General features: G+C 40.6%; 3 protein-coding genes across 4 annotated transcripts in view; 1 reads left to right on the top strand and 2 right to left on the bottom strand.

Moving 5' to 3' along the window:
* The first annotated feature begins 1941 nt into the window (after positions 1–1941).
* On the top strand, positions 1942–8561 carry mindy4b (MINDY family member 4B). Its single transcript, XM_070906528.1, has 11 exons — positions 1942–2004; positions 2467–2610; positions 3133–3252; positions 3482–3579; positions 5097–5262; positions 5342–5407; positions 5594–5664; positions 7033–7105; positions 7276–7452; positions 8152–8332; positions 8422–8561. Exons 1-11 carry the CDS (start codon positions 1942–1944, stop codon positions 8559–8561), a joined length of 1299 nt encoding a protein of 432 aa, XP_070762629.1.
* Positions 8562–8956: 395 nt separating this feature from the next.
* Positions 8957–20393, bottom strand: tsen34 (TSEN34 tRNA splicing endonuclease subunit). Its single transcript, XM_070906238.1, has 5 exons — positions 20103–20393; positions 12636–12929; positions 11440–11578; positions 11059–11376; positions 8957–10019 (listed from the first exon to the last, which is right to left on the bottom strand). The coding sequence occupies exons 2-5, from the start codon at positions 12918–12920 to the stop codon at positions 9832–9834; spliced, it is 930 nt and encodes a 309-aa protein (XP_070762339.1). The 5' UTR covers positions 12921–12929; positions 20103–20393; the 3' UTR covers positions 8957–9831.
* Positions 20394–21593: 1200 nt separating this feature from the next.
* eif2a (eukaryotic translation initiation factor 2A) overlaps positions 21594–25279 on the bottom strand; it is a 9662-nt gene continuing 5976 nt past the window's right edge. Inside the window, exons 11-16 of one of the 2 annotated variants that reach the window (XM_070905796.1) lie at positions 24535–24619; positions 23741–24073; positions 22432–22557; positions 22158–22265; positions 21972–22037; positions 21594–21835 (exon numbers count right to left, since the gene is read on the bottom strand). In XM_070905796.1, the coding sequence (XP_070761897.1) occupies positions 21770–21835; positions 21972–22037; positions 22158–22265; positions 22432–22557; positions 23741–24073; positions 24535–24619 (784 nt within the window). In that variant the 3' untranslated portion in view covers positions 21594–21769. The remainder of the gene's footprint in view (positions 21836–21971; positions 22038–22157; positions 22266–22431; positions 22558–23740; positions 24074–24534; positions 24620–25279) is intronic. The other variant, XM_070905795.1, reaches the window with a different exon arrangement.

Here is a 25279-nt window from a genome sequence, read left to right as displayed (position 1 = left end):
AGTGTATATATATATATATATATATATATATAAAATCATGATCTTGGTGATCAGGACAGCGTCACTCTCTCAGGATAACAAGCTTTCATTACATTCCCACTGAAGGTTTTTGCACTACAACTTCACTGATATTGCACATATTTTTTGTGAACATATATTTATTTATATACGTAACTGTATATCTTCCTTGTAAAATAATTGTATTTATCTTACTTTTATATACTCTGTCCTATATCATTATTTTTTCTATTCTAATTTAAATATATGAATATGTGTTTATACACTTTCTGTGTGTGTGTGTGTGTGTGTGTGTGTTCAGATGGAGGCGGAGCTACAGCAGATCCTGGTTCAGGTGTCTGACCTTCAGCGCTGGAGGGAAGTTTTCACTGTCAAAAAACATAATGTTTAATGCCAAACATCTGTCTGTCTGTCGAGTCAATTCATTAATTGATGAATTCATAGTTATGGCTACTGTATCTATCTGTCATTTTCTCTGCAGGCTGCAGTCAAACCATGGGATCGTGAGTATCTATCTCTACATTTATACATATATTTAAATATCTGTCCATCAATACATAAATTATATATACGTCTACTTATATAATTATACATCTGTTTATCAATACATAAATAAATCTATTTCTCTCTCTCTTTAAATCTCTATTTGTGTATACATATATAAAAAAATGTATCTATACATGTGAAATCTATATACATCTATAATCTATCCATTTATACATCTAAACATTTTGCTATCCATAAATCTATGTATACATTGAAATATCCATTTACTCTATTTATCTAAACACTGAACAATGTTGACATCTATAAATCCATTTATCTATAAAAAAATCTATTTATCTCTACATCCTCCATACATCTATAAATTTATCCATACATTATGACATCTAATAATAGTTTGTTAAAAACTGATTTCGTATTTATTTTTCAAATCTATCAAATTGTGTATCTGTATTAAAATGAAAATCAGCAGATATTAATTTATCTTATTATATGGACTAAAAACACTTTCAGAAAATACATTGAGAACAAAGTTTATTTAAACAATATTATTAAATAATTTAAGAAAAATTAAAAACATATTTCCTTTCTTTATAAATGCTTTTTTGAGCAAATAAATAATTCCCAAATGAAATGTCCCATTGTAATTTATTTTCCACTCACTGAGCTTCCAGTGCCCCCTGCAGGAAGCATCAACACTCACATGTCCATCTATCCATTGAAACAGGTTTTTTCTTGCTGTAATCATTCGTCCTGTTCATACTAAATCCACTGGATTTCATCCAACTCAGACTGCATGGTGCAACGCTTCCTGAAAACACTGAATATTTCAGGTGTAAACAGTTGAATGTTTGTGTTGAGTGGATGATGAGTGGATCTTCCTCTCCTCCACTGGGACCTCAGATAGTCCCCCATCAGAGGAGGAGAGAGTGGCCATTAAACTGATTAATGACCCAGACAGCTTGAGTCTGACTGAGTGCCCTCTGCTGGTCCTGACGCTGTGCTGCACTGAGGTCAGTTTCCAGCTGGTCTGTGAATCTGATCCTGTAACACACACACACACACACACACACACACACACAGACACATACTCAGTATTTAGTTTCACTGGTGATGCTGGCGAGTTTCAGCTGCTGTTAGGCTGTTAGTCTTTGTGGAGCTCAGCAGGTTTCTGTCAGGACCATTTATCAGGAGTTAACAGCTGATTCAGGAGCAGTTAGTACTACTGCTATCAGAGTAGAACAGTAGTAGTACAAATATTATTGTCATCATGTAAATCATTGTAGTACTAGAATTAGTAATATATCAGGTTAATTACATTAGTGTGATATTAGCTGTTGTAGAGCAAGGTGTAGTGGCAGTAGTATCTGTTAGTAGTATTACTTGTAGTAGTTAGTAGTTATTTGATAGTTGTTTGTGATGACAGACTGCAGGCTGGACTACATTGAGCTGCTTCAACAGGAAGTCAACAAGAATCCTGACGTGAGTGACGACAATTTACTTTTGGCTAATAACTGTAAATATTACTACTAACTACTACTGTTACTGCCACTGCTACTGTTACTACCATTACTGTTACTGTTACTTCGACTGCTGTTACCACTACTTCTACTACGGTTACTATAACCACTGTTACTGTTACTTCGACTACTGTCACCACTACTTCTACTACTGTTACCGTTACCACTACTACCACTACCATACAATAATGCTAATACTAATACTAAAACTAATACTTCCATGGTTCCAGATGCAGATACAAGCCTCCACTTTTCAGTGTCCAGTGATCCAGATCGGGTGTTCTCCCGAGTCCAGTGCTTTCATATTCTGTCTGTGATGAACACTGCAGCCTCTCAGGGGACGCTAACAGGGATTTAGCCCAGTGGTTGTTGAAGCCAGTTAGGTTGTTGTAAGGTGTGCTGAGGTGTTTCCTCCTCTCCTAAGAGGCTGGTGGATGTGGGGAAGGAGGAGGAGCAGGAGGAGGCTCCTCCACCCTGCAGGACCCTCCCACAACTCTGCTCCATCCCCAGGAGACTGGTCATCTCCCCAGGCCTCGGGGGAACACCGGTCACCCCACAGCTGACGGAGGTGAGACTGACTGTCTGTCTGTCTGTCTGAGAGACAAATGTTCACTTGAAGTCTGTTTCAGTGGAAACATGAACAGGTCACCTGACACTGCTGCTGTCTGGAAGTTAAACTGACCACAGACCAGCTGACAACACACAAACAAGCAGTCTTGAGACATAATAACAGCTCCATCTGGGAAATGGGCTTGTTGAAATATTTTATGGTGATGATGGGGATGCAGGGGTGCAGTATCAGTGCTTTCTCTTCTTCACTTGTGTTCATGTGTGATGGTCTGAGTTGTTGTCAATTGTTTCAGTACTTTAATGCTCGATGAATCGACACTCTACTCCCCGTAACACTGTGATCCACCTGTGATCCCAACCAGTGCCGGCCCTAGCCATTTTGGTGCCCTAGGCGAGATTATGATTTTGCCCTAGGCGACCGCCTAGTTCGCCTATGCCCACAGCCGGCCCTGATCCCAACTGTCAATCAGTCAGACTCCCCCCAGCTCAGTTCTCATGTTTCTGCTGCTTTTCATTTTAGAACCTGAGGAGGATTTTGTTTGGTGGAACGTTTCACGTCTTCAACTACGAGTGGAGGAAATCTTTCTTTCAGTTCAGAGAGCCAAACTCTGAGTTATCCTATGCTCTGGAGACTGACAGGGTGAGATAATACTTGTAGTACTGCTGTTAGAGGTACTCTTACTTCAAACTGTTAATACTGCAACTAACTTTTTCAACTTATTCAACTGTTACTGTTGGCTTCTAATTATTTTACTTCAAACACAAATTCTGTTGATACTACTTATAAAGGCTTCCATTTCCATAACAGACTATACCCAGCTTTAAATTTAGTTTTTTAGTTCTCACCTGGTCAGGTGTGTGTGTTTCAGGGAGGGGCTCGGGCCATTCAGATGGTCATCCAAGCTCGTATCATTAAATACTTGCTGTTCATCCAACTGAGCAGCTCAGACAGTCGGTCGCTGCACAGGTGAGGACAGATTTGGTGTCATTCTTCATTACATGATCCTGTTTGACATGTCCATAGTAAAGATGATACTTCCACCTGTTAACAAGATGATGTCACCTGATGGAAAACACACCTGCAACACGATAGTGTGAGTGAGATGATTCAACAGACTGCAGCCTGAAAAATGACCATCGAGCTTAATCAACACCTCTCACTGTTCCAACAAATATTAAAGGATCATTTGGGTTTATTATGATTATTATGGCATCATTCGTCAATCATTTCTATCTGTAATAATAACAAGATTATACTAACCAAATGAATAGGTAAGATCTAGTCTGACTCACTGGATGTAGACTGTCGGAATAAGTCTGCCAATGGCCGACTATTTCAGTCGGCATTCTCGTCCCCTTCCTATCTGCGTGTTATCGTTTTGTAAGGGTACAGTCGCTGTATCCTGAGCCAAACGCCACCCAAGATGACTGTGATTGGTTTAAAGAAAAACAAACAAGCCAGAGCGTTTTTCCCCCTATCCCAGAACAACTATAGGTTCTCCAGTGTGGAGATAAGATCTAGGAACATCGTGACATCACTAACTGCAAGCAGTACAAAATATTTCCCAAACTTTCAGTTTACAAACCAACTTCCTGCTACAACTTTGACCTCCTGTTCACTGTAGTTGGGGGGCACAATTTCTCTCTCAAAGAGGGATTATTACCATCATTTCAGGTCAGCCACACGCAGTTTGACCTGCAAATAAAGTCATCCATCCATTTATCGGGTTTGAAGTTGCTGTAGCAGCAAGCAAAGTAGTTCTTCAGCTCCTCCAGGGGATCCCGAGGTATTCCCAGGGCCTCACTGGATACGTAAGCCCTCCAGTGTGTTCTGGGTCTGCCCCAGGGTAAAACCTCCCAGTAGGCATCTTGATATGATGCCCAAACCACTTCAACAGACTCCGTTTGTTGTGAGGCAGCAGTGGTTCTACTCCACGAGCTCCTTCCAGATGTCTGAGCCCTTGTCTACTAAGGTTGTGCCCAGACAACCTGTGAAAGAAACTAACTTCGGCCATGTCTCCGCGACCTCAGTCAAGTCTCAAGAATACTCCATAATAGTCTTGCATGCTGTTCTGTTTATACATTGCGCCCACACAGGAAGGGAAAATATAGTTTGAGCTTAAGCCGACACCCTACAAAGGCAGCTCATCTCAGCCAATTGTATGCACAATCTCATTCTGACCACAGTTGAAGATTGGAAGGTAAGCGACTGAGACTTTGGCCTTCAGACTCTTCACCACGACAGTCTGGTACAACATCTACATCCACATTCTTGACGTATGCTAAACCACAAAAACTAGTTCCAGATCAAGTAGTTTAGATAATCTCACTAAACAGGGTTGTTTCCAACCTGTCTGATTGCTCGTGTAACTTAAACTTTCAGACTTCTTTTTTGTGATGTCACCATTTGTTGCCAGGAGTTACCAGGGCTACAAGGTGTTTCTGTTCTTTTGTCCAGCCTCTGTCATTTACCTCTGTCTCCAGTCTGTGTGAAGTAGGACAGAAGGATCAGGAGAGGGCATTGGCGGCAGCGCTGTCCGACAGCCTCTGGTTGGCCGGCCAGGAGGTCAGTGCCACCGTTACCTTGGTAACCGAAGACTATTGCATCACACCCCATCTGGACTACAAACTGGACAACTTCACAGAGAGGGTACCAGACAGTACTGACAGAGATCATATATGTTAAAATAAAAGTGTTAATAACTGTGAACCATCGGACTGTCTTTCAGTTGCAGCTGTTCACATTTAATAAGAAAGATGATGTCGAGAAGTTCATCCTCGAGCACATTCAGTGTGTGAGTAAATCCACAGAACCGGATTGTTTTCTCTGATCAACGTCTTCATCTTTTTATCTCACTGTTGCTGAGTAAAGTTGTCATATCAGCACCTACTGCAACTACATAAGGTGGTTCATCAAAAGTTGACAATAATCAATATTTACCCCAGCAAATTAGTGATGATGACTTCTGTTCTTGTTGCAGTTTAAAGAGGAGGGGAGTCATGGAGTCATCCTGTTCCTGTACAGCCTCATCTGCTCCCGCACGGTCGACAGGTAACAAGACTGAAACCTTAAGGTGATATTAGTGCCCCCTACAGGCTACAGAGTTCATCACATCATGCAATGTGAAAGTGTTGGACAGAGCAAATAACATACACATTTTGACAGGATCTGCACTAACAGCTGGACTTCTGACCAATCAGTTCTCTTGGAGCTGCTACAAACTATACGGTTGGATTGGTAATTCTGTCATTTACAGTCAGACAGCAGCTGGACACGAGCAGATGTTGTGACGCTCACACAGCGCCACTGTGATCAACTTGTAAACATGGAACTGAAAGTACAAACTTGTAAAACAGTTCAAAATAGGTCAACACAGTGACAACGCAGACGAATTGTTGGCTTGCTAACGTAGCAAAATACTGTCTTGAGTGACCAACATCAGCTAATTCATCCAGACTCCTGGGGCTAATCTGGCTGGTAGATTGGCTAGCTTGCCGTTTGCATTTTTTGCAATTACTTTTTCAGCTAATGTGATGAAGCAACCAACACAAGATCCATGCAGCGTAGCTAAGTTACAGGTAGCTACCTAACCTTAGCTTGCTTGCTCTCTAAGGTTATTGCTAGCAAAATCCTGTGTGAGTGGATCCGTTAGTTGGATAACTTGCCAAATTACATTACCAGCTAACATCATCCATGATACTAACAGATGTATTATGACAACCATGTTGATTTTAGCCAACAATAAATGAAACGGTACAAAGCAAAGGTGTATAAATAAGAATTGCTTTCTACAAGTCAAGAGCGATGCAAGGCCGGCATGGCCAACTAGCTAACTGTAACCTAAGCTAAGGTAAGGTTAGCCAGCTAGCTGTAACTTAGCTATGTTGCATGGATCTGGCATTGGTTGCTTCATAACTTTAGCTGATAAAGTAATTTGCAAACGGTAAGCTAGTTTGTATCACAGAGCCAAGGGTTGAAATAAAATACAGGAACATTACAGACAGTAACGTTATTCTAAATATCAGAATCAGAAATACTTTATTGATCCCCGGGGGGAAATTATACAGTACCGGTGCTCCCATTCAAGATTAGAAAGTAGCATAAATTTAGAAATGTATGTACAAAATAAGATATGAAAAATGAAAGAAATGTACATATTTACAATATTTAAGTGAAAAATAAACAAAAAATATATACAATAACAATGTATATGTATGTATTGCAAATATGATTGTAAATCACAGTAAGTCAGTCTGGTGTATGTCACGTCACTGTTTTGGCTTGAAACAAGCAAAACAAGCACCAGGATGCTGACTGGCGTTCACTTAAACACAGCCACTGGTGTCATTAATAACAAGTACTTTCTGAAAGTTTGATATGATGAATATTTTAAACCATCTGTCGTCCTCTTCCTCACAGGCTGAAGGAGGATCTGCACTCGACCTCCTCCCACCTGCTGTACCTCAGTCTGGGAAACTTTGTCTGTTGTCAGGTAAGAAGCTCACCTGTTTTAGAAAACACAACAGCATTAACACAGATGAGCACAACTTAAACCAGAGAGGAGGAACTCATCTCTGTAGCAGCGACAGCATGGACAGTCATGGCGCTCCTACAGTACCTGAGGTTCCTTCACAGGTTGTCTCTCCTCCTCGGTCTCTGCAGACTTTGCTGAACCTGATGCTGACAGGCAGGGCCACTCCCAACGTCTTTAATGGGACTCTGTACTTTGGGGAGGATGGCCGGCCTCTGGCGCGCCCCCTGCAGGGCGTCCTGTCTCGCAGTGATGTGGGATATCTACACTGGAGCCGAGAGCAGATGGAGAGAGGCAGACTGCCACAGGTGGAGTCTAGTCTACTAATGCTTAAGAGTCCTACTCGAGACTCACAGGCTACTGTTACTGTTAAGGTGGAATTACTTGTGTCACAGTGTACAGTGACTTGTCTCCAGCATAACAACGGATTCATAGTTCAGTGTCTGACTTCAACAGACGGACGTATCATGTGACCAGGCCGCATCGTGTTTTAATGACATGCCTTATTACATTATATTAATGTTTCATTTCAGTGTTATTTTTCATGATGTAAGCTGAGCTTGTCTATATTTCATGTGCAATAAATCTGGTGCTGTTGTTTCATTCACTGCGATCGTGGTGAGGAGGTTTTGTTGTCAACAATCTATCCAGCATCACAAAAAGCCCAAAGAGCTGACCAATCACAGCTCTTGTGGTCTCCTTGTGGTATCTCTGCAGCTCTGATGTAGCTACATATACATCTGTGGTATTACAGTTATAGTCTCTGCAGGTCTGTTAACAGAAGGGGGTCATGGATGTCAGATGTCGCAGAGCCTCACGAACAAGCCGATGTGTGGACCTGAGCATCAAGCGACCTGATTGGCTGATTCAACTCCTGTCAGGAGGCAGGGTCGAGACAAAAAATGCGTACAGATATAAAAGACGGAGGCTTGTGAACGACTGTTGTGGTCTTACTGCACTTCCCCTCCTGGCAGCGCTGACCTCCTCACTGCTGTGTCTGTCTGCAGGTGGGCAGCATGTTGAAGACCCCCAGGTTTCCAGTCTGGCTCTGCAGTATCAACAGCAGCTACTCTGTTGTGTTCAGTGTGACCTGCTCGCTGCTGTCGGACTGGAAGATGGAGCATCTGTTCCACCTTTACTACTACAATGGCCAGAACTCACAGAAAACTACAGCCAGACTGACTGTAGGTGAGGACCACAGTTGCACCGGGTCAGAGTCGTGTCAGTGTCTGTTTGTGTCTAATCCAGTATCTCTTGGTTTTCTGGTTGTTGAGCAGATACTCACTCTCACCACTGGGAGGCATCCAGAGACTCAGGCGGAGACCCAGAGAGAAGGTTCCCTTCACTGGAGATGACCATCAGGACCAAGTGGGACGGAGCTGCTGTAGACTGGAACAGCACCGTACCTTTCTACTGAACACCTGACAGGAAGCTTCATCAACAGAAACACTGGCAGCAGCATGAAGATCCACCAATCGACAACGACATCCTGACAGTTCACGTTTCTCCTGTGATGATGATGATGATGAAGCACCACGTGATCGGAGCTGAGTCAGCTAGACCTGTAGACTCACAGACCCGCAGTGTTACAACTGGACCTGGGTGGAGTCTGGGTCACTTAGAACCAAGTGGACCTGTCAAGACCTTCACCTCTGATCCTGTAACTGTTTCAGGTCCCAAACTTCTCATTTCTCCACAGATTAAAGAGCCGTCACGTGACTTCCAGTGTTGTATTAGTTTTAGAGAGATAAAGATCACTTTAATACTTTAATGACCAAAGATAAAGACTCAGGTTTAACCAGTTACCCTGGATGCTGGTCCAGGTCCATATTTATTTCTGGAAGTCATGAAGCAAATATGAGTATTTCTGGCCTCTGGTGGTCACATCACATCCATACTGTTCTTTAGAGGATTACATCACTGATTCAACATGTTTTAACTTATTAACTATAAATCTGCTTATCATTCATCATTTTTAAGATTGACCTCTTTCCTTCCAGGCGGAATTCACTTAAAAATATTTCAGCTTTATTCTCAAGTTCTCTGATTTGTTTTCCTGTGACACTGCGTCATATTTCAGGAGTATCTCCTCTTATGAGCAGATCCAGGACTGCTGGATCTACCTGGGCTGGATAAATCTGCTGCCAGGTCCTAGGACAAGAATCAAAAGTTCCCTCTCTCTGGTCATTGTACCCACCAGGCACAGTAGATTAATCATGCTTTGAGTCCCAGAAAACAACCAGTGATCCTGTGCTGGGAAACCTGGAATCAGATTATCGTGAAACTAGATTTTGGCAAGCTTGTGTTAAGGTCCATTTCATTTGTGTGGATTCTGAAACTAATAAGCATTCATGATCACACACTGTTGCACACACAGTCAAGGGGACCTCTAGGCCCACATCAGCAGCCCTCTCTGCCTGGTTGGTGATCCAGTCTCTTGTTGTCTGTCTCTACTTTCTCTCAGTTTCAGAGTAAAACCTGCTCACTCGTTCTATTATAGCTTCAGGTTTTAACAGCGCCTGATCTCAGGCCTGGGGACCAGCAGGGGTCCCTTAAGAGGCTCTGGTGGTCCTCAGCAATGTGACAGTTTAATGTCTGATTTATATCACAGCAGGAAACACACTGAGGGAATATAAATGTACAAGACCGCTTTCAAAGGCTCAGGTTCCTGATCAGGCTGTTGATCCCTAAACCATCCCGCTCCACTGTAAGGAGGTGTACAGCACTCCTCCGTCCGTCCCTGGCGAGCAGAGAAGGACGGTCTTCTTCACATTGGATCCCAGACGAGCCACAGCAAGGACGTCCAGCAGACAGACGGACTCGTCCAGAGACAGACAAACGGCGATGAAGTGAGCATGGAAACGAAGAGGGTCACCTGAAGACAAGACGAGAGACACGTTCAACAAGACAAGTCAACACAGACACACAGACAGACAGACGGACGAACCAACAGAAACATGCAGACAGACCTACACACAGACAGGCAGACAGACTGACAGACAGAAAGGAAGGCAGGCAGGCAGACAGGCCTGCAGTGATTCAACAGACTGACTCTTCTCAGTAAATCCAGTTGTCATTATAAACTCTGAGCCGCTCTCTCTCTCTGTCACTCCTGCTCACTTAGCATTAGCATTAACACAGCTAGCTGTTGTCTCGACTGCAGTACAGCTGATCATTCAGAAACTGATTCACTGTATGAGTTTATCTCGAGAGGAGAAGCTCAACGTGTTATTTCTTTAGTGAACATCTGGAGGAAGATCCAGATGTTTGATGTCGACCTCCTGAACTGACTTCTGACAGAAACATGAAAGATGACTGAAAGTAGCGTTAGCGTTACATCCACACCACCTTTTTATGAATGTCGGTGTGCTGCTGCATGTTTTCATGTTTCAGCTTCCAGTCGAACTCTCAGAGGATCATTGATGAATTTTGTAAATCATCAGATAACTTTGATATAATTTCAGCTCTGCACTGTGGTGCTTAGGACTGAGGATGCTGCTGTGAGCGTAAACATTTCAAATGCTTTATTTGTGTCATTTTTCCTGTTCACTTGTTAACATAAAGATTTCCTTTAGATGGGATGTTCTGTTTTGTTGCACCTTGAAGTGTTTCAGTTTGCTGCGTATGGTTAACAAGATTTAACTATTAGAACTGAATTTAAATATAATTTGACAGGTCGACTGGATTGTTCACAGCAAAAATCAGTTTTTTGTAAATGTTAAACAGTTTACAGCACCGAGCTACAAGCTGCTGGTCTGACCATCAGGACCAGTTTGGGGTTCAGTGTTTTGCTCAAAGACACTTCAACATGTAGACAGGAGGAGCCGGGGATTGAACCACCGACCTATGATCAGTGGACAACCTCCTCAACCTTAAAAACTGTCTAGAAGCAGCAGAGAAGAATCCACACTGACCTGGATACACCAGGAAGTCTCCTCCAAACTTCCCAGCCGAGGTCAGATAGAAGCCCCGCCCTCTCAGGTCTCTGAACACCTGGTACCTGGCGTCACAGCGCATGGCTTCCTGCCCTCTGATTGGCTGGTCAGCCTGCAGGAAAGCCCGGGCCTCGGGACAGTAAGCCAGCCCTGCCCTCGCTGTGCTCAGCTGGACCGCCAGCGCTGACTGAGGGAAAGTAAAGCTCCTGTCCAGGGCCTCCAGGCGGCCCCGCAGGGCCTCGTCTGCGGTTCCAGCTACAGACTCTGAACCCAGGAGGACCAGAACCAGAATCAGGACTGTTAGATCAGAAGGCAGGGTCAGACGATAGGGTTCTTCTGATGTTGAACACTCGTTCTCACCTGTGTGTGACGAGGTCATGGCTCGGAGCAGCGCTGACTTCCTGTCCTCCAGAGCAAGGACACTCTGCTCCTCATAACTCCTCTGCTGGTCCTCCCTGTGCTGCTCCACCTGCAGACAGAGCTCCCTCCCTCCTCCATCCTGCTGACAACAACAAATCCGATCTGACCTGTGGTCCAGGTACAGCTGTCACTTCTTTAAGAAGTCAAATTCCAATGAATATTTTTTACAAACATATGATTTGTTAAAATTGAGTTGAATGCAAACCTTAACCATGTATAGTGTAATGTGTCACAGACCACATGATCATGTGACCGTGATGTACATCTATGGGCAGACAGACTGTGTTACCCTTCAGTACAGTCTTTATATTTCCATATAGCTGCAGTGTGTCTGTAGAGTCAGACATGCAAGGTTGTACAGGTGACATTGCTCCCCTTCCTCACTCTGTTTCTCAGACACTTCGGTGTTGTGATTATCTGATCAGCTCGGCGTGACTGTCAGTGACAGCCCTGGTTACCAGTGGTTAAGTTAACTGTGACCTCCTGGATACCAGTGGGTAGGTTAAGTGTCTGCCCTGGTCTCCAGTGGGTAGGTTACGAGTCTGACCTGGTCTCCAGTGGGAAAACTGACCTGGTTACAAGTGGATAAGTTAACTGTCAGACCTGGTTACCATTGGGTAGGTTAAGTGCCTGACCTGGTCTCCAATGGGTAGGTTAAGCTTCTGACCTGGTCTCCAGTGGGTAAACTGACTTGGTTACCGTGGGTACGTTAACTGTCTGACCTGGTTACCAGTGGGTAAATGAACTGTCTGACCTGGTTAGCAGTTGGTAGGTAAACTGTCTGACCGGGTTACCAGTGGGTAATTTAACTGTCTGACCTGGTTACCAGTGTGTAAGTTATTTGTCCTATCAGTGGGTAAGTTATCTGTCTGACCTGGTTACCAGTGGGTAAGTTATCTGTCTGACCTGGTTACCAGTGAGTAAGTTATATGTCCTGTCAGTGGGTAAGTTATCTGTCTGACCTGGTTACCAGTGGTAAGTTATCTGTCTGACCTGGTTACCAGTGGGTAAGTTATATGTCCTGTCAGTGGGTAAGTTATCTGTCTGACCTGGTTACCAGTGGTAAGTTATCTGTCTGACCTGGTTACCAGTGGGTAAGTTATCTGTCTGACCTGGTCTCCAGTGGGTAAACTGACCTGGTTAGTGGGAGGTAAAGCAGCAGCAGCATGGCATTCAGTCAGCAGTCTTTCCTCCTCTGGCAGCAGCAGCAGCGGTCTGCCCAGTCGTATATTCTGTCGGGGGGTTCGGGGCAGTGAACCCAGCAGCGCCCCCACCAGGCCATGAGACCTAACTGACCGCAGGTCCTCCATCCTCCACAGCAGAGGGGCCGAGTCACACAGACTGACCCCCACAACATGAGACGAAGACGATTCCTCTTCCTCGCAGTCCGGGAGCTCCTCTCTGCAGGGGGGCTCATCCATCACCAGAATCTGTGGAAGACAGAAGATCAGTTATTGATCAGACACTAATCACTATAAACCAATAATTCAATCTTAGTTTTTTAATCAAAGGCGTAGTGGATACCAACTATAGCCTGACTTTATCTCCTCCTTAATATCAATATCTCAATATCTGTGTGGTCTAATCAATGACAAATGTCAGCAGAAGCAATTTGTCTATTAATTAGTTAGTCAAGAGACACAATTAACTAGCAAACATTTCTGTAATTGATTGTTTCAGTTACTTTTCAATTGTCAACTTTTCTCTGGTTCTCAAATTTGCAGGAAATTAAATATCTTGAGGTTTTATATTGTTAGTTGGACAAAACCAGCAAACTGATGTTGAAGTTAAAAAAGTGCTCTGTAGTATAAAATAGTAAAATGTACTCAGCATATCAACTATATCCATATCTAGTGTTAAGTTTGCATGAATAAATAGACTGTTTGTTTTAGCATGTAACCTGCAAATCATAAAGTTTTGAAAAAATACAGTCCAGAAGATTCCAAAAACAAGTGTGTCAAAGAACATGCCCAGGCTTGCCCAAGTGTGGAAAATCAAGAGAATCAGAGACGACCCAAATTTGGAAAAAATTACACCAATATTTACCCAGCAACAATGAATTATTTTTAGAAAAAGGGTGGAGAAAAACCACCAGAAGGTAGGGTTTGTTGGGCTATGTGAGAACTTGTGTATAGCACTTTTCCTTAGTCAGATTCTGGGACTGGCTCTGGTTTTACCTCTGTTGAAGAATGAAACTCTATTGCATCGAACTCTGATCGTCTCCAGTGACTTCTTTGAACCTGTTTGTGACGAAGAGGTCCAGGACTCTGGCCCAGACCTGGACTTCTGATCTTCAACACTGAACGCATCACTTTATATATATATATATATATATATACATATACATATACATATACATATGTGTGTGTGTGTGTGTGTGTATGTATGTATATGTACACACACTCAGTGGCCACTTTATTAGGAACACCTGTAACCTGGGAATGTAATGGGGGATCGGTATGAGGTCAGAGTGGATAATTATGGCGGGTTGAGAAAAATTGCATAAAGGCGCATCAAAAGGGAATAGCCTCAACTACTGCGGAGTCGACAATATGAAAATACTCAGCATAAAACACACAACGTCAACCGCACAGGTAACAGTCATCCAAGTGCGTCACACCTACAGCTGCAACACCATGTCAATGGAACAATGCCAATATCACATCTACTGTCGGAAGCACCAGTGCATGTCAGGCCGCCCAGGGATAACAATAACCAACATCACTGCCCTAAAATATGATAAACTACAGTAAACTACAATAACTACAGTAAACTACAGTCACTACAGTTAACTACAATAACGACAGTTAACCACAGTAACTACATTCACTACAGTTAACTACAGTAAAATACAATAACTAGTTAACTAGAGTAAACTACAATAACTACAGTTAACTAGTCACTACAGTTAACTAAACTACAATAACTACAGTCACTACAGTTAACTACAGTAAAATACAATAACTAGTTAACTACAGTAAACTACAATAACTACAGTCACTACAGTAAAATACAATAACTACAGTAAAATACAGTTAACTACAGAAAAATACAATAACTACAGTTAACTAGAGTAAAATACAATAACTACAGTCACTACAGTTAACTACAATGACTAGTCACTACAGTAAAATACAATAACTACAGTTAACTACAGTAACTACAGTCACCACAGTTAACTACAGTAAAATACAATGACGACAGTCACTACAGTAAAATACAATAACTACAGTCACTACAGAAAAATACAATAACTAGAGTAAACTACAATAACTACAGTCACTACAGTTAACTACAGTAAAATACAATAACTACAGTAAAATACAGTCAATACAGTTAACTACAGAAACTACAGTCACTACAGTTAACTACAGTAAAATACAATAACTACAGTCACTACAGTAAAATACAATAACTACAGTCACTACAGAAAAATACAATAACTAGAGTAAACTACAATAACTACAGTCACTACAGTTAACTACAGTAAAATACAATAACTACAGTTAACTACAGTCAATACAGTTAACTACAGAAACTACAGTTAACTACAGAAACTACAGTCACTACAGTTAACTACAGTAAAATACAATAACTACAGTCACTACAGTAAAATACAATAACTACAGTCACTACAGAAAAATACAATAACTAGAGTAAACTACAATAACTACAGTCACTACAGTTAACTACAGTAAAATACAATAACTACAGTTAACTACAGTCAATACAGTTAACTACAGTCAATACAGTTAACTACAGAAACTACAGTCACTACAGTTAACTACAGTAAAATACAATAACTACAGTCACTACAGTAAAATACAATAACTACAGAAAAATACAATAACTAGAGTAAACTACAATAACTACAGTCACTACAGTTAACTACAGTAAAATACAATAACTACAGTAAAATACAATAACTACAGTTAACTACAGTCAATACAGTTAACTACAGTCACTACAGTTAACTACAGTAAAATACAAAAACTAGTCACTACAGTAAAATACAATAACTACAGTCACTACAGAAAAATACAATAACTAGAGTAAACTACAATAACTAGAGTAAACTACAATAACTACAGTCACTACAGTTAACTACAGTAAAATACAATAACTACAGTTAACTACAGTCAATACAGTTAACTACAGAAACTACAGTCACTACAGTTAACTACAGTAAAATACAATAACTAGTCACTACAGTAAAATACAATAACTAGTCACTACAGAAAAATACAATAACTAGAGTAAACTACAATAACTACAGTCACTACAGTTAACTACAGTAAAATACAATAACTACAGTTAACTACAGTCAATACAGTTAACTACAGAAACTACAGTCACTACAGTTAACTACAGTAAAATACTATAACTACAGTCACTACAGTAACTAGTCACTACAGTAACTACAGTAAAATACAATAACTACAGTAACTACAATGACTACAGTCACTACAGTAAAATACAATAACTAAAGTTAACTACAGTAACTACAATGACTACAGTAAAATACAATAACTACAGCCACTACACTTAACTACCATAAAATACAATGACTACAGTCACTACAGAAAAATACAATAACTACAGTCACTACAGAAAAATACAATAACTACAGTAAAATACAATAACTACAGTTAACTACACTGCGTGCACAATTATTAGGCAAGTTGTATTCCTGAGGATTAATTTTATTTTTGAACAAATACAGTGCTCTCAGTCAATCCAAAATGTTAATAAACCTCAAACCTGAGTATTTAACAAAGGAAACGTGAGTTTTGGCTGGAGAATATTTATGTATGCACAATTATTAGGCAACTATTAGTGTGCAGAATTATTATGCAACTAAATGAAAAACTAAAAATTTCCCATCTCACTTTTTATTGTTTATTTTCATTGATTAGAGTAAGAATAACAAATAAACAACTCGAAATTTACAAATAAACACTTGGAGTCTGTTAGTTTCTTGATCTGTTGATGATCAACTTTTTGTGCAGCAGCAACCACAGCCTCCCAAATGCTGTTCAAAGAGGTGTATTGTCTTCCCTCACTGTAAATCTCACGTTTAAGAAGGGCCCACAAGTTCTCAATAGGGTTTAGGTCAGGTGAGGAAGGGGGCCATGTCATTATTCTGTCATCTTTAAGGCCTTTGCTGGCTAGCCACGCAGTGGAGTACTTGGATGCATGTGATGGAGCATTGTCCTGCATAAAAATCATGGCCTTCTTGAATGATGTAGACTTTTTCCTGTACCACTGCTTGAAGAAAGTACCTTCTAAAAACTGGCAGTAGGTTTGGGAGTTGATTTTAAGTCCACAAACCACAATAACTTCAGTCACTACAGTTGACTACAATAACTACAGTGAAATACAATAACTACAGTTAACTACAGTAACTACAGTCACCACAGTTAACTACAGTAAAATACAATGACGACAGTCACTACAGTAAAATACAATAACTACAGTCACTACAGAAAAATACAATAACTAGAGTAAACTACAATAACTACAGTCACTACAGTTAACTACAGTAAAATACAATAACTACAGTAAAATACAATAACTACAGTAAAATACAGTCAATACAGTTAACTACAGAAACTACAGTCACTACAGTTAACTACAGTAAAATACAATAACTACAGTCACTACAGTAAAATACAATAACTACAGTCACTACAGAAAAATACAATAACTAGAGTAAACTACAATAACTACAGTCACTACAGTTAACTACAGTAAAATACAATAACTACAGTTAACTACAGTCAATACAGTTAACTACAGAAACTACAGTTAACTACAGAAACTACAGTCACTACAGTTAACTACAGTAAAATACAATAACTACAGTCACTACAGTAAAATACAATAACTACAGTCACTACAGAAAAATACAATAACTAGAGTAAACTACAATAACTACAGTCACTACAGTTAACTACAGTAAAATACAATAACTACAGTTAACTACAGTCAATACAGTTAACTACAGTCAATACAGTTAACTACAGAAACTACAGTCACTACAGTTAACTACAGTAAAATACAATAACTACAGTCACTACAGTAAAATACAATAACTACAGAAAAATACAATAACTAGAGTAAACTACAATAACTACAGTCACTACAGTTAACTACAGTAAAATACAATAACTACAGTAAAATACAATAACTACAGAAACTACAGTCACTACAGTTAACTACAGTAAAATACAAAAACTAGTCACTACAGTAAAATACAATAACTACAGTCACTACAGAAAAATACAATAACTAGAGTAAACTACAATAACTAGAGTAAACTACAATAACTACAGTCACTACAGTTAACTACAGTAAAATACAATAACTACAGTTAACTACAGTCAATACAGTTAACTACAGAAACTACAGTCACTACAGTTAACTACAGTAAAATACAATAACTAGTCACTACAGTAAAATACAATAACTAGTCACTACAGAAAAATACAATAACTAGAGTAAACTACAATAACTACAGTCACTACAGTTAACTACAGTAAAATACAATAACTACAGTTAACTACAGTCAATACAGTTAACTACAGAAACTACAGTCACTACAGTTAACTACAGTAAAATACAATAACTACAGTCACTACAGTAACTAGTCACTACAGTAACTACAGTAAAATACAATAACTACAGTAACTACAATGACTACAGTCACTACAGTAAAATACAATAACTAAAGTTAACTACAGTAACTACAATGACTACAGTAAAATACAATAACTACAGCCACTACACTTAACTACCATAAAATACAATGACTACAGTCACTACAGAAAAATACAATAACTACAGTCACTACAGAAAAATACAATAACTACAGTAAAATACAATAACTACAGTTAACTACACTGCGTGCACAATTATTAGGCAAGTTGTATTCCTGAGGATTAATTTTATTTTTGAACAAATACAGTGCTCTCAGTCAATCCAAAATGTTAATAAACCTCAAACCTGAGTATTTAACAAAGGAAACGTGAGTTTTGGCTGGAGAATATTTATGTATGCACAATTATTAGGCAACTATTAGTGTGCAGAATTATTATGCAACTAAATGAAAAACTAAAAATTTCCCATCTCACTTTTTATTGTTTATTTTCATTGATTAGAGTAAGAATAACAAATAAACAACTCGAAATTTACAAATAAACACTTGGAGTCTGTTAGTTTCTTGATCTGTTGATGATCAACTTTTTGTGCAGCAGCAACCACAGCCTCCCAAATGCTGTTCAAAGAGGTGTATTGTCTTCCCTCACTGTAAATCTCACGTTTAAGAAGGGCCCACAAGTTCTCAATAGGGTTTAGGTCAGGTGAGGAAGGGGGCCATGTCATTATTCTGTCATCTTTAAGGCCTTTGCTGGCTAGCCACGCAGTGGAGTACTTGGATGCATGTGATGGAGCATTGTCCTGCATAAAAATCATGGCCTTCTTGAATGATGTAGACTTTTTCCTGTACCACTGCTTGAAGAAAGTACCTTCTAAAAACTGGCAGTAGGTTTGGGAGTTGATTTTAAGTCCACAAACCACAATAACTTCAGTCACTACAGTTGACTACAATAACTACAGTGAAATACAATAACTACAGTTAACTACAGTAACTACAGTCACTACAGTTAACTACAGTAACTACAGTTAACTAAAGTGAAATACAATAACTACAGTAACTACACTCCCTAGTTAACTGCAGTAACTACAGTAAAATACAATAACTAGTTAACTACAGTAACTACAGTCACTACAGTTAACTACAGTTAACTACGGTGAAATACAATAACTACAGTTAACTACAGTAACTGCAGTTAATTACAGTAAAATACAATAACTACAGTAAAATACAATAACTACAGTCACTACAGTTAACTTCAGTAACTACAATTAACTACAGCAATTCAATTCAATTCAATTTTATCTATATAGCGCCAAATCACAACAAAGGTCATCTCATGACACTCTACAAATAGAGCAGGTCTAGACCGACTCTTTATGATGTTATTACAGAGACCCAACAGGTCCCACCATGAGCAAGCACTTTGGCGACAGTAGCAAGAAAAAACTTCCTTTTAAGAGGCAGAAACCTCGAGCAGAACCAGACTCTAGGGGGGTGGTCATCTGCTTTGACCGGCTGGGTTTAACTACAGTGAAATACAATAACTACAGTTAACTACAGTCACTACTTTAACTACAGTAAATTTTAGTTCACTACAGTAAACTTCAAATGGAGCTACAGGTGATTCTTGTGTCCACACGTGCTTCTCTTTGGGGTTGTTTTTTGCACATTTCCCTGCTGAGGGATTAGTAAAGGATTATTTTATCTTAATTTCAGTAACATAGTAAACGCAGTCACTATAGTTAACTACTGTTATAGTAACTACAGTGAACTACAGTTAACTATAGTAATTACAGTCACTAAGAAGACTCTAAACTGAGCCATCGTGTGCTACTATGAAGACCGTGAGATGCAGTTGAAAGCTCAAAACAATGGTCCACACCGCTCAGTGGACGTTCGACTTTTTATTTTGTCACACAGGTACAACAACGTTTCACTGTCTTACCTGTTCTGTTTACCTGTCTTCAGCTCACAGGTGTCTGTCTGTGTTCCTGTAATCAGGAACCAATCGATGATCAATGAGGTCTACAGATGAAGCCAGTAAACCACCAGTCTGTTAACTAGTCAGCCAGTTAACATGTTAACTAGTCAGCCAGTAAGTGTTAAACGTTAGATGTTAGCTTAACGTTACACGACTGTGAACGCACGTGTTTCCTGTCACGCTCTGCTCCACGAGCTGTCGTAAACACTGCTGCGTCGGTAGTTTTAACTTTACTGATATTAACTACAACAAACACAGAAATACACGACTCGAACAGTGGCAAACTAGAGAATCTCGCGAGCCTGATGCCAGCGGGTCAGTTTGACATGAACACCGTCACATCACAGCGGGGCGGGGCTTCTAGGATCAGAACAGACGCTGACACGCGCCCCACTCGCTTTAACCGCCACAGAAATGAAAACGAGCAAACACAGAGAAGCTACAGGCCGTAAAACTGGCCAATAGGAGCGTAGAGAAGTTTGATTGGCAGTCAGTAAACCAATGGCAGGCCGTAAACTGCCTCCATGGTGTACGGGCAATTCGGCCCTGACTTTGGTCTTACAGGTAAAACGTTCTGTCTGCTTTTAATATTGTTTCATTAATTCGTTTTTTTCCCTTTTTAGTGTATTAATTAATTAATTTATATATAAACCTGTATACAGTCTGTTTGATTGTTGTTTATAGGCCTACTTCAAACTACCAAGTATATCCAAGACAAAAAAATAGATTATCTGACATAAAATGTTTTTCAGTTAGTTCAATTCTCATTATTTTATTTAAGTTTAGTATTTCTGTTACCATCATACCATACCATATATGAATAAAATATGAAGATAAGAATAATAATAATAATACTTAAACTTCCTGTGTTGAATAAACATTATGGACAGTTCACACTGAACTGGAGGTTCATGAACGTCACATGAAAATAACTCTTGACCACAATGTGACTCAATAACAAACTGTTTATTAGAGTTGAATTTTCCTGTGAGCTGTGTGTGTGGAGATGTGGCTTTTATTCTGAAAGGATCACTGTCAAAGGCTTCAGCACCTGTACAGATGTTGCATAGCAACAGGGCGTCAATGGACTGGTTTCAATTTACTGTAACACACACACACACACACACACACACACACACACACACACACACACACGGTTTCACTGTGTAAAAGGAACTTTTCAACGTTTTGGGAAATTCTTAAGAGAGAATTTTAACAGTCTGAACCTTTTCACACTCAAACTGCTGTCGTTTCATTTTTTAGTAAACACCTCAACTTCATCCTACATTTTCCAGGAACTCCTTTGGAGAGCCTCCAAGGACAGGGATGGATTGATGCTCTCTTTAACAACAGGCAGTTTAATGAAAACAGAACTAACCAGCTGTCCAATCAGTTCATGAATGACTGTACGAGGCATGTCAAGCATGGCCCCACCCCCCAACCCAAATCCCGCCCCCTTCACCTGAAGAACACTGAGGAACCCTATAATATAGAAACAGATGCAGTCCTCAGTCTGTTGAGGTGCAACAAAAATGTCGACAGCATCTCTAACACACACACTGGTCCTCTCTGTGGGGTGTGTGTGTGTGTGTGATGATAGGAGCCGTGGCCTGTAGCTCCTGCAGCGCCCCCTACTGTCCGATCTGCAGCTCCTGCAGCTCCTTCAGCAGCTGATCCTCCTTCTGCATCTTCTCCAGCTGACAAACACAAACACCTCGTTAGAAAAGCTTTCATTTATTGTTAATCAATTATCAATAATGTAGTGGAATCCGTGCTCTTTTCTTGTTTCAGACTCGTCACCATGGTAACCTGACTACAAACAGTTGAGGTCACCTGGTTCTTCTGCAGGACTTTTCCAGACGCCTGCTGATCCTTAAGCTCCTCGATAGCTTTAAGTTTCTGAAAGACACAAACATGTCACTCGCACACTGACCAATCACAGCGCAGAACACTGAGTACCTACACACCCAATGTTTGTAATGATCTAAAGCTCTGTGTATTCATTTACAGGCTCTTCACCTTCTTTAAGTTCTTTATCTTCTTGTCAGTCTCTGGGTCGCCACTGGTCGGCTCCGATTGGCTGTTGCTGACGGGGGCGGGGCTAGATGGAGGTTCAGGCTTTGTGTCCTGCAGAATAATTATTATCAGATTATTATTACTGACAATTAATACATACATTTCAAAAAAAGAAATCATGTAAATAGGCAGCTGGTTTGAGTGACAGCAGGCGAGGAGAAGTGACAGCTGATGGGAAATGTGGTCTTAACTAGAGCCGTCTGATTGGTTAACGAGCGCATCTGTTCACCTGTTTGGCAGCTTTCTTGGCCTCTCGCTTTCTCTGGTTCTTTAGAGCTGATTTGGAGAGACTCTTCTCCCCCAAAGCACCAGGACGCAGGTTCTGAGGAGGCTCCTCCTCATGCTGACACACAGACCACATCAACGTCAACAGAAACATACAGAAACATTTCTCCTGTGAGGAGCTCCTGGGAAACCTTAACATTACTTTGATTTATTATTTGTTCCTGCTCCTCCAACAGCCCAGGAGTCAGTCCAGACCCTGCAGCTTATCAGCTGCTTTATCCTGAACCACCTCAGGTGGACAGTTTACATTTCATGTGTTCTAAGTCACTATCTAGATAAACATAGTGGATCTGTGTAAACTGTAGATCTGACTAACAAGAGAACCATAAAACGACGATGTGAAACGAGGCAGAGCAGGAGAACCTCGTTGTCCTATAATAAATAAAACAATAAAATCAAAAACAAACAGTGATTATTATTATCATTGGCCTTCTTCTCGCTCCATATTATTATTCCTTTGGGACACATTTGAATGTTTCAAACATGAAGTTTCAACAAATTACTTTTGTTGTTCATTACTTACATAAATACTTTCTGAAATATTCAACGTTTTCGGGAAAAGTTTCCTCACTCAAATAAATGTTCAGAATATTTGGACACTTTTCAAATCACTCACGTAGAAACTCCTCTGTAGAGAGGAGCTGTGAAATCTTCCTCAAAATGTCTCTTCAGCTTGTTCTTATTCCTACAACTTACACATAACTTATACACAACTTATACATGATTTCTGATTCAAAATGCTGGGACAGTGCTCTTTCACACAATGTGGAACTATGGAAGCAAACGAACTTAACGCTGTGAGCCTGGAAGTGACAGGAGAGGCAAGCAGCTGCTGCAGAGACTCCATATCAACTGAAAACAGGAACTTTTCTAACCTGCTCTAATTCTCACACAGTAAGCAGGGTCTCCTTATGTTCCATGGTAACACTTCAGATGGAGTTTGAACTCTTGTTTGTCAGACGCTGCGTACTATTAGCTAGCTATCAATTTAAGCTATAGCGTCACTAATGGAAAAAGGACGAGTATCATATGTTCATTAATAATAAATTATGTATTTACAGCTGAATGTTTTGAACAGCAGCACAGGGAGGACTGCTGCAGTTTAGTTATTACTGTTAATGGAGCACACAACAGAACTGAGCTTTGAATGGATGTTCCTAACTGAAATGCATCCTGGGAGGCGTAGTTTTGAGTGATCTCTGGTCTGACCTGAACCTGCGTGTGTTGGACTGTAAACCTACCAGTTTGGAGCTGGCCGTGGCCGGCAGGTGTCTCAGTGCAGGTGGGCGGTATGCCTGTGTGGGTGGGGCCTGTGTGGTTCCCAGCTCGCTGGGGGCTGCCTGGTACTTGATGGCCCGCTCAGGGAAGCTGCCATTGGGGAACGACTGCCAGCGGACCTCCCACAGCTCTGAACCAGCGGCCACGTCCCATTTGTGCAGCACAGTGCCGGTGTAGTGCCAGACCTTAAAACCGTTACTGACCCGCAGCCGTGGAGAACACGTCGCCGTGACAACGTGCTCGCCATCAGGACACCAGGAGAAATGTGTGGCGTCTGGGGCTTGAGGCTTGGACACCTGGGTGGACCGAGAGGTTAGAATGAAGAGGATGAATGGAACCAGGAGGTCTAAGACAAACAGTTCATCAACATCTGAACCCTGTTCTTCAAATGAGGATGAACTAATCCAGACTAACATGCTGCTATCAGGCTAAAATAATGCTGTTTATTCTCATCCAGCTAATCTGGTTCTTTGACAGCAGATTGAGGACTGATGTGCTGATTCTGGATCAACTTGTCTTGAGTAACGGGGCACTTATTCTTAAATATAGACAAAATGAGTCGAGTTGAAACAATTTGATTTTAAAAAGTTCTCTCAGTGTGGAGCTCCACAGGTCCCCACTCTTGGGCCTCAGCTGTTTGTTATTTCTATCAAACGTGTCCGATTCAGTTTCTCAATGTTTTCAGATGACAACATTGGTTCTTTTGGATTAAAGAAGCAAACTCTTTGGAATTTGTGCTGCTGCTGTTCGTCCTCACCTGTTTGTATTTCTTCATGTCCCAGACCTCCATCTGACCCCGCAGGTTCCCGAAGCCAGCCAGGACCAGGATGTGACCCTGAGGACTGAAAACAGGAAGAATCATTGTTGGAGTTTAGAGTTTACAATTTTTTTGCCATGGATCATCTGTTAAATTATCAATTATTATTTAAATGATTATGAGCCGGTTGTTGGAGCGGGAGGGCGGGGTGTGTTTTCTGCCCCGCCTCCTTGATAAACAGATGACTGCAGCGCTTAGGGTTTATCAGGTGTTTTCATTTGGGCTGGTTAGACACAGGTAGGCCATACAGTTTTTCGACCGCAGCTGAGGACAAGCAGTATGAGTCTTTTCCTTGGTGATCGCATGGCACCAGCCTCTCCCTCCACTCCAGTAAGACTGATTTGGTTATTTCGTGTGTCTCTGAAGAATAAATACTATCAGTAAATCAGAAATGTGGACTCGTTGGTTGCTTGGGCACCTCGAAACACAAATGCATGGCCTGTGGACTACATTGGATCAAAATAGGAGCAAGATACAATGAAAGGATTGCTCTTATAATCAGGATCAGGTTTATTGCCAAGTAGATTTTCACATACAAAGAATTTGCTTTGGTGTTTTGGTACAAAATAATAAACATAGAAGAAGAAACAAGTACTACAAAAGTAAATGTAAATAGAGAGAAACTATCATAAATATCATAAAAAGCTGAACTGACTGTTTGTAGAAAGAAGTTGAAGGTTTTCAC

This window comes from Enoplosus armatus, chromosome 5, assembly GCF_043641665.1.
Source record: "Enoplosus armatus isolate fEnoArm2 chromosome 5, fEnoArm2.hap1, whole genome shotgun sequence".
Taxonomy (NCBI): Eukaryota; Metazoa; Chordata; class Actinopteri; order Centrarchiformes; family Enoplosidae; genus Enoplosus; species Enoplosus armatus.
The sequence above is the reverse complement of the archived record's forward strand: the minus strand, read 5'-3'. Positions and strand labels throughout refer to the sequence as shown.

Coding starts and splice junctions, on each gene's coding strand:
- mindy4b (XM_070906528.1), top strand. CDS start 1,942: ATGACAGACTGCAGGCTGGACTACATTGAGCTGCTTCAACAGGAAGTC. Junction 3,253..3,481: donor ATGCTCTGGAGACTGACAGG/GTGAGATAATAC, acceptor TGTGTGTTTCAG/GGAGGGGCTCGGGCCATTCA. Junction 7,106..7,275: donor GAAACTTTGTCTGTTGTCAG/GTAAGAAGCTCA, acceptor CGGTCTCTGCAG/ACTTTGCTGAACCTGATGCT.
- tsen34 (XM_070906238.1), bottom strand. CDS start 12,920: ATGGATGAGCCCCCCTGCAGAGAGGAGCTCCCGGACTGCGAGGAAGAG. Junction 11,579..12,635: donor CTTTACCTCCCACTAACCAG/GTCAGTTTACCC, acceptor TGTTGTCAGCAG/GATGGAGGAGGGAGGGAGCT. Junction 11,377..11,439: donor CATGACCTCGTCACACACAG/GTGAGAACGAGT, acceptor CTGATCTAACAG/TCCTGATTCTGGTTCTGGTC.